This window comes from Neomonachus schauinslandi, chromosome 16 (assembly GCF_002201575.2).
Source record: "Neomonachus schauinslandi chromosome 16, ASM220157v2, whole genome shotgun sequence".
Taxonomy (NCBI): domain Eukaryota; kingdom Metazoa; phylum Chordata; class Mammalia; order Carnivora; family Phocidae; genus Neomonachus; species Neomonachus schauinslandi.
The window spans coordinates 14,549,716-14,559,342 of record NC_058418.1 but is presented as its reverse complement, the minus strand read 5'-3'; the positions used below and the strand labels follow the sequence as shown (position 1 = coordinate 14,559,342).

Sequence of the window (9,627 nt, the reverse complement as noted above, 5' to 3'; positions counted from 1 at the left end):
AAATAAATAAATAAATAAATAAATAAATAAATAAATAAATAAATAAAATAAAAATCCCATACTTTGTCCAGATTCTCAGATATGGTATAAAAATACCTATAGTACTTTTGTTTTTTTAATTGTGATAAAATTCATATACTATTATATTCACCCTTTTAAAGTATACTGTTCAGTGGTTTTTAGTACATATTCACAAAGTTGTGCAACCTACACCACAAATCTCAGAACACTGTCATTAACCAAAAAGATAAAATCCTTTTAATTACATATGTAGTTGTTTCAATTTCACAATCCTGTTCATCTATCATCCTTATTTCCCCAAACAAATGACTAAGGTGTGTCTACTTTTTTTTTCTGTCAAATAATCAAATTTTCTATTTGTTTGTTCACTTTTTTCATTTATTTCTGTATAATAATGGCTTTCTCTACCCACATTTTAGGCTTATTTTTGCTTATTTAAGCTCCTTGAGTTCTATATTGAGTTTATTAATGACGTGTCTAGTATTTTAATATATACATGCAAACTGGTTTATAAAACTTCCAATACAACCTGCCATTCACAGGTTTTTCAATTGTGTTTTCATTCACATTTAAATAATATGTATATTAAGGACTTAGTTCCCTGACCCATGTTAATCAATAGGGAGCACGGACTTAAATTTTGGATATTTGATGGCTATCCTATTGTTACTGTTTTCTCCATTCTGGTCAAACACTGTGGCCTGTATATTTTCTGTTTTTGGCGGGGGCGGGGGGGAACTAGTTATTAGGAAAAATATTATCTCTTCCTATTTTTTGACAGCTGTGCTTTCAACTACTCATCATTATATCCACAGGGTTTCAGACTGGCATTAATCTTTTGTGCAAGCATAGAAGATCAAGTCTGAAGAAAGACTATTCACAAATTCTTTTTTTTCCTTTTAAAATTCCATGATGAATAATGAGTGATGAGAAAAGCTTTCCTAGGGGCGCCTGGGTGGCTCAGTCGGTTAAAAAGGTTGCCTTCAGCTCAGGTCATGATCCTGGAGTCCCAGGACTGAGCCCCACATCGGGCTCCCTGCTCAGCAGGGAGCCTGCTTCTCCCTCTGCCCCTCACCCTGCTTGTGCTCTCTCTCTCAAATAATTAAAATAAAAATCTTAAAAAAAAGAAAAGCTTTCCTATACTAATTACGTTCATTTCTCTCTTTTTTTTCATTAGGAATTCTTTGATTTAGACAAAGGTAAGCAACATGGCTAAAATCCTTTCCACAAATAGGAGCGCCTGGCTGGCTCAGTCGGAAGAGTGTGTGTCTCTTGATTTTAGGGTCATGAGTTCAAGCCCCACATTGGGTATAGAGATTACTTAAATAAACTTAAAAAAAATCCTTTCCACAAATAATAATGAAGATAACTATGGAAATGAGTATCAATGATAATAGTGGACAACTTTTACTAAACATTTACTATGTAACAGGAATAGTTCTAAGCACTTTACATTTATTAATTGAATCCTCACAACAAATGAATACATACAGCATGATTATCTTTAATAATATATAAGAAATAAATTGCCACTAACATATAAGAGTAAAAAGTAAAAACAAAACAAAACTAGAAGGATAAACAACACTTTGATAACAGAGGTTCATTATCTTTCTAGTATGAGATGGGGTGGATAAAAAGGAACAAAACAGTTTACAGGGAGAAAATGTGCATAATTTCAGCAATAAATAGGTTTTGGTTTTTTTTTAAAGATTTTATTTATTTGACAGAGAGAGCCACGGCGAGAGAGGGAACACAAGCAGGGGGAGGGGGAGAGGGAGAATCAGGCTTCCCGCCGAGCAGGGAGCCCGATGCGGGGCTCGATCCCAGGCCCCTGGGATCATGGCCTGAGCCGAAGGCAGACGCTTAACCGCCTGAGCCACCCAGGCGCCCCAATAAATAGATGTTTTAAAAGAAAGAAACAAACATTCAAAGATAAATTTGGGGTCATAGTAATCAGGGCATATTTCATAACTGCAAATGTTTAGATGCAAACAGAACATGAGTAATAAAGTCGTTTTGAAAAGTCATTAAGTATATATAACTCATTTTAAAAATCTATATTTATTGAAATGGCAACCGTATTTTTTGGCATGACCAAAACAGGTGAAGGGATAACATGCATGCATACCATGACTTTAAAAACAAAGTCTGGGAGGTTTGCTCTATCAACTTAAGAGTAGTCATTGGTAGTTGCTATGATTACTGTTAATCTTGGTTTTTAGTTGCTGGTTTTCTGATTTTCTGTTTTATATAAGAAAATACAAATTTGTGAAATGAAACACAAGATTAATACTGACTTCAAAAACAAGGTTATAATTCTACAATTAAAAAATACAAAATCACAAATTTTAAACAGTGTGATACTGATGTAAGCACAAATACATAGATCAGAGAAGAAAAAAATACAAGCAAACATAAACAAGAATATAATGTCTCACCAAGAAGGTAGAATGAAATAATAGGCAAGAGAAGAATTATTGAACTGCCCTTAGTACAAGATTGGGGAACGGGGATGGGTAAATGTCAATTTAGAATCTTAATTCATAACTTAGAGTGAAAAACATTTGAATTAAAAAGAAATATAAAATAAAATTTAAAAACAAAAAATAGTGAAAGCATAACTATCAAACGTGAATTTTTTTTGTTTAAAATATTAGGAAGGTAACAGGAGCTTTAACTTTTGTTACTCATCAGTGTGAATTCCCTGGTGACGAATGAGATCTGAGCCACTACTAAATGCCTTCCCGCATTCCTTACAGTTATAGGGCTTTTCACCAGTATGAATTCTCAGATGTCGCGTAAGGTTTGAGCATTTATTAAAGGCCTTTCCACATTCACTACATTCATACGGTTTTTCATCTGTATGTATTCTCTGATGTTGAAAAAGTTGTGAGTTCTGAGTAAAGGCCTTCCCACATTCAAGACATTCAAAGGGTTTCTCACCAGCATGAATTCTCTGATGTTGACGAAGCTGTGAGCTCTGAGTAAAAGCTTTCCCACATTCCTTACAATCATAGGGTTTCTCCCCAGTGTGAATTCTCTGATGATTAGTAAGCGCCGAGCCACTACTAAAGGCTTTGCCACATTCCTTGCACTCATAGGGTTTTTCACCAGTATGAATTCTCTGATGCTGAACAAGCTTTGAGCTCTGAGTAAAAGCTTTGCCACATTCTTTACATTCATAGGGTTTCTCACCTGTATGAATTCTCACATGTTGAAAAAGTTGTGAGCTCTTAGTAAAGGCTTTCCCACATACTTTACATTCATAGGGTTTTTCACCAGTGTGAATTCTCTGATGGTCAATAAGATTTGAGCAATAGCTAAAGGCCTTCCCACATTCCTTACATTCATAGGGCTTCTTACCAGTATGAATTCTCTGATGCTGAGAAAGGTATGAGCTACAACTGAAAGCCTTGCCACATTCCTTACATTCAAAGGGTTTTTCACCAGTATGAATTTTCAGATGTCGAGTAACATGGGAGCCACAGCTAAAGAATTTCCCACACTCCTTACATTCATAAGATTTTTCACCAATATGAATTCTCTGATGTTGAATAAACTGTGAATTCTGACTAAAGACCTTTCCACATTTCTTACATTCATAGGGTTTCTCTTCATTGTTAATTATTTGCTGTAGAGTAAAGAATGTCTGTTGAATAAATGTGGGCATGTATTCATGAGTGAATATTTCTTGGCTGAAATGCCCACTTTGATATCCCAGTTGTTTTTCAAAGTGGCTTCTATATTCCAAAATGTCTCTAAAACTGGAGTACTCAAGGCCACGCTTTGTAAGCCCCATTATCTCCCTCTGGCAAGATTCTATTTCATAAACTTCCTTCTTCAGAGACAGTAACTTGGTTTCACACATTGATTCCAGATCTGAAAGAAAATGAAATGTTAAATATTCTTACCACCCCACTCCCACCACCCATTTATGAAAACTTAAACTTCTATAATAGAAATGGAAAAATTAAAGTGAAAAGAGTATCTGGTGGTAAATGACATACAGTTCTCAAGTATATCTGTTTAATCTGAAAATAGACCCCAAAACTGCACTGAAATTAATGAGATATAATGCAGAATGTGAGGGAGGAGACTACAGAAAAAGGAAACCACAACGATTCTCAAATATTGATGTGGATCAGAATCATAAGGAAAGGACGGTAAATACACACTACTGGGCATATGAAAAGATGACAAGTCCTATATACATCTATATAAGCATGCATGTATGAACACGTAAGAAACCATCATACTATACGTATCACAAAAAGTGGATAATTTGCTGACCTCCATTAAAGGTTTCTGGAGAGGAACAAATGCACATGGGGAAGATTTCTGGGCTCTGTAGTATGATAAAGAATAAATTTGGTCTTTGTCCTTGGTTTCTAACACAGAGCTTCAAAAACCCTTGGAACTCCCTGAGTGATAGGAATGTTTTTTGCTATGCCAATGAGGTGATTCACAGCAGATTCCTAGATAGCTGCAGGATGGGGACTGGTCACCAGAAAGACCTAGCATGTTATTAGAGGGTTGAGACCTTCAGCTACTGGCCTTCTGGGGAGGAGAGAAGAGCCAGAGATTGAGTGGCCAATGACTCACTCAATCATGCCAGTGTGAGTAAATCCCAATAAAAACTCTGTACACCAAAGCTCAGTGGACCTTTCTGGTTGGTGAACACACCAACATGAAAGACGGTGTACTTCAGTTTTACTCTGAAGGATACATTTAGACCTTGCCCTAAAATGTATCCTTCAGAGTAAAACTGCAATTATAAGTATAAAGCTTTCTAGAGTTCTGTGAATCATTCTAGCACATTATTGAACTTGCAGGAGCTGTGGAAATCCCCAAATTTATAGCCAGTTGCTCAGAACTGTAAGTGTCTAAGAACTCTGAGACTTGCAGCTGGCATCTAAAAATGAGGGCAGGGGCGCCTGGGTGGCTCAGTCAGTGAAGCATCTGCCTTTGGCCCAGGTCATGATCCCAGGGTCCTGGGATCGAACTCAGTGGGGAGTCTGCTTCTCCCTCTCCCCCCACTCGTGCTTGCTCTCTCTCTCTCAAATAAATATATAAAATCTTTAAAAAAGTAAAATAAAATAAAGCGAGGGCAGTCTTGCGTACAACTCTGCTATTAATCTGTAGGGTCTATGCTAACTCTGGGCAGTTAGGGTCAGAACTGCAGCACTCCCAGTTGTGATGGAAACTGAACAGTTCCAAAGTAAGGATAGACTGGCCGAAATTTGAAAGAGATTACAAAGGGCTAGCCACAAGGGGCCAGAGCCTAGAGTCAGTCTAAGGTATTAAACTAAATTGATGTGAGTAGTAGATAGGGAAGACTCAGAATACGTTCTGTTCTGGTGATTCAGTAAAAATACCGTTTGCCTTGGAATTTTGTGATGCTGATCTTGGGAGAAGAGACTTACTCATGTACCACTGCAGTGGCTGAAAAGGAGGCAGCTAACGTTTAAGGCAAACAGGAAGAAAATAAGACACAGTGCAAAGTACTGTCATGGAAAAATGACAAGTGGAAGCAAGCTGATAGAGTGGAATTCCAACTCACAGTCACTCACTGTATGTTCCTGGGCAATTATTTAACCTAAGTCCTCATTTCCTCATCTGCGAAAGGGAGATCATCTTTACCTCATGATTCCTGGGAGGGAAAGGAATAATGCCTGTAAATGTCTTTGAGTCAAGTGTTCAGTATTTGATAGCTATTATTACGAAAGAATTTCTTACCAAAGATGGGGATTTTAGGCAAATTAAATGGTTTGAAGACATCAAAATGGAGCCTACTGGAACAACTCAAGCCAGAAACAAGGAATTCTTTCTAGCATAATCTTTTTTCTCCTCTCCCCATAGAATATTTCAGCAATTTCCATAGAGTTAAGCTCCTAAGTAACTTTTAAAACTATCCACTTCTACGTCCACTGCCAGTGGCCTCTCTTCCAAACCAGAATCATCTCTTACTCAGGCCACTGAGGTAGCCTCCCAACCCATCGCCCCACCAAGTTCTCACACTCTTTAATCTATTCAGCAACCAAAATTAATGTGGCCTGGCCTTCCACTGCTCAAAACCAAACTCCTCACACTCACTGGCAAAGACCAACTGATCTCCAATCCTGACTCACACTCGACGCTTGCTTGCTCACCAGCCCAGTAACCCTCCCTTTCTTTCAGTTCTTCAAACACACCAAGCTTTCCCCTCCTAGAAGGGCCTTCGCAGGGGTTCTTCCCTCCACTTGGAGTTTTCTTTTCTTTTTTTTTTTTAAGATTTTATTCATTTATTTGAGAGAGAGAGCACGAGTGGGGGCGGGGGCAAAGGGAGAGGGAGAAGCAGTCTCCCCACTGACTGGGGAGGCCGATGTGGGCCTCAATCCCAGGACCCTGGATTCATGACCTGAGCCGAAGGCAGACACAACTGACTGAGCCACCCAGGCACCCTGGAGTTTTCTTTCTTTTTTTTTTTTTTAAGATTTTATTTATTTATTTGAGAGAGAGAGAATGAGAGACAGAGAGCATGAGAAGGAGGAAGGTCAGAGGGAGAAGCAGACTCCCCGCCGAGCAGGGAGCCCGACGCGGGACTCGATCCCGGGACTCCAGGATCATGACCTGAGCCGAAGGCAGTCGCCCAACCAACTGAGCCACCCAGGCGCCCCCCTGGAGTTTTCTTAATACATTAAATAGTAAGACCTAATACTGAGCCTAGTACTATAGTAATTCTGAAATACAGATGAGCACAAATAATTTTTCAATATGTCTACATTAACAGTAAGATATGAAAATATCTGTGATTTCCATTCATGTCAAAATCACAGGAACTATACAATACTGCTATGGTTTGTTCCATACACCACAGTAGGAAGATATGCAATTTTCAATTCGAGGTTAGTTAAATATAAAGTATTTTTTCCTTCTCTTTCAAGCTCATGGACTCCCTAAATTTTATTCCAAAGAATCCAAAATTAGCAACCTCCTTAAAAACATGATGTCACTCCTCCACTCAAATCATCTCATTCAGAATAGAATTCAAAGCCCATACCAAGGCCCACAAGGTCCCAAATCATCTGCAGGCACACCCCACCTCTCACGTGCACCTAGCACACAAACACACGTACATCCTGCTACTTTGCCGATCTCCTTTCCCACAAGTCCCTCTTTGCTTCTTCTGTTCCAACCACATGCCAAAAAGCTCCTAATTCAGGGACTTTGTTCTTCCTTTCCTTCTGCCTGAATCTCTTCTACCAGATATTTACAACACTTGTTCCCTCGCTTCCTTCAGGTTTTGGTTAAATTATCACCTCATCAAAGAGGCCTTCTCTAACCTCCCTTCATATCACTTACCACCATCTGACATTGTAAACATATCTATTTTTTCTCTCTCACCTTCTAGAACATAGGCTCCAGAGGAGCAAAACTCTGAATGTTTTATTCAATGCTGTACTCCCAGCATTGGTCCCACTGGGACCAATACTTACTATACAGTAATGCTCTTCTGGAGCATTTTTAGGATAAGGTAAACACTTTATCCTAAATCTCGCCTCCTCTGACACCTCTTCCTTTCCATTATAGGCCTTTTCATTTTCCCCAACATTGTCATCATAGAAGGTGACTGCAATCACTTGCAAAACTCCCAACTATTCAGTATGGATTTTCCACTTCTGCATATTTAGCCACTGACTTTCTGCTAAGCCCCCTGATTCTCCTTACTAGATTCTACTTTGTGGAAATTATTCATGGATATATTTTAGCACTACTTTTTGACTTCCAAGTTCTTTTTTTTTTTTTAAGATTTTATTTATTCATTTGACAGAGAGAGACAAAGCGAGAGAAGGAACACAAGCAGGGGGAGTGGGAGAGGGAGAAGCAGGCTTCCCGCAGAGCAGGGAGCCCGATGTGGGGCTCGATCTCAGGACTCTGGGATCATGACCCAAGCCGAAGGCAGACGCTTAATGACTGAGCCACCCAGGCACCCCTGACTCCCAAGTTCTTAATAGGTGACATGATTAGCAAATGACAGCACCTGGCAGGCTCTCTTGCACAAATCAGTAAATGAAAAACACTGGGTAAAGAAATAATGCACAACAAACTGATAAAACAAGTCACTGGCAAGTAATATTCATGAAGATCAGTACTTGGAGGAGGGGCTGTGCATACACACATGTATGCATGCACACACAGAAAACATTTAAGAGGAAGAAAAGCCAACAAGGAACTAAATCTAAAATATGGGTAAAAGGGTTTTATTGGAGGGGAAGTGAAGGGCTCACCCTACTTGAAATTATGAGGGTTGTTGGAGAAGAGTAGCAGAAAGAGTAGTGAGAGAAGGAATGAAACAGGTCATTTGTAAACTCACGCTAAGAGGACTTGGTTTTTCCAACAAGCTTAGATAACATCTCAAAGGTGCTGAGTTTACCTGTAATGCCTTGCTCCTGCCCAATCATTTCTCACTCACCTGAACACAGGCCTCTTGTCAGCTCTCTGCCAACCATCCAGGGCTCTTTTCCTTGTTCCAATAAGGAGATAACTTGAGGCTTAGGAATGTAAAGTCCTGCTCACAAGAAAAGATATGGGACATGGTTACACTGTGGGTAAACCAGATCCAGAAATCAGATCCAGTCCCTTGATGACAGAAGAGGAGATGCCACTACAGGAACAGCCAAAGAAAGAGGATGAAGCTTCTGCCACAGTCACTGGAGTTGCCCATTTCCAACTCTTCCTTTTCATTGCAGCTCAAACCACTTATTTGGGAATAGGGAGCAGAAATTCAGCCGGTAACTCGAAAAGCAGCTGGGAAATTCACTGTGGAAGAAACATTCCAGAGAAGAACTCTAAATTACTGGTATAGAAGCCCTTACCCATTGACAGCAGATTGCCATAGTTCTCCAACATCACGTCCCTGTACAAGGCCCTCTGACCAGGGTCCAGGCACTCCCACTCCTCCTGGGAGAAGTCTATAGACACATCACTGAACACCACTGATCCCTGAAACAATAAACATATGCATTACTTGTGTAATAAAAGAAGTAATTCAGAGACTATTGCACTTGTATTGTGGGGTAAAGCAAATGAGGGACTGTATTGGTATCACTCAGAATCAGTACCTTTGGATCTTAAAAATAGATGCAAGAGTAATTAGTTTATTTTATAATAACATATCTAGAGGGCGCCTGGCTGGCTCGGTTGGTAGAGTATGTATGTGACTCTTGATCCTGGGGTTTTAAGTTTGAGACCTATGTTGGGTGTAGAGGTTACACCCAAAAATAAAATCTTAAAGAAGATCTATGAATAAACTTAACCAAAGATGTGAAAGACCCATGCTCTGGAAACTATAAAACACTGATGGAAGAAACTGCAGACAACATAAATAAATGGAGATATTCCATGCTCATGGACTGGAAGAACAAATACTGTTAAAATGTCTATAGTATCCAGCGGCGCCTGGGTGGCTCAGTTGTTAAGTGGCTGCCTCCAGCTCAGGTCATGATCCCAGGGTCCTGGGATTGAGCCCTGCATCGGGCTCTCTGCTCAGTGGGAGGCCTGCTTCTCCCTCTCCCAACCCTCCTGCTTGTGTTCCCTCTCTCGCTGTCTCTCTCTCTCTGTCAA

General features: G+C 39.6%; 1 protein-coding gene across 1 annotated transcript in view; it reads right to left on the bottom strand.

Annotated features, from left to right (window-relative positions):
- Window positions 1-9,003, bottom strand: part of LOC110590213 (zinc finger protein 383) — a 79,187-nt gene extending 70,184 nt beyond the window's left edge. Inside the window, exons 1-3 of the mRNA XM_021700969.2 lie at window positions 8,880-9,003; window positions 8,477-8,572; window positions 2,755-3,903 (exon numbers count right to left, since the gene is read on the bottom strand). Coding sequence (XP_021556644.2) covers window positions 2,755-3,903; window positions 8,477-8,572; window positions 8,880-8,913 — 1,279 coding nt within the window. The 5' untranslated portion in view covers window positions 8,914-9,003. The remainder of the gene's footprint in view (window positions 1-2,754; window positions 3,904-8,476; window positions 8,573-8,879) is intronic.
- Between the last annotated feature and the right edge of the window lie 624 nt (window positions 9,004-9,627).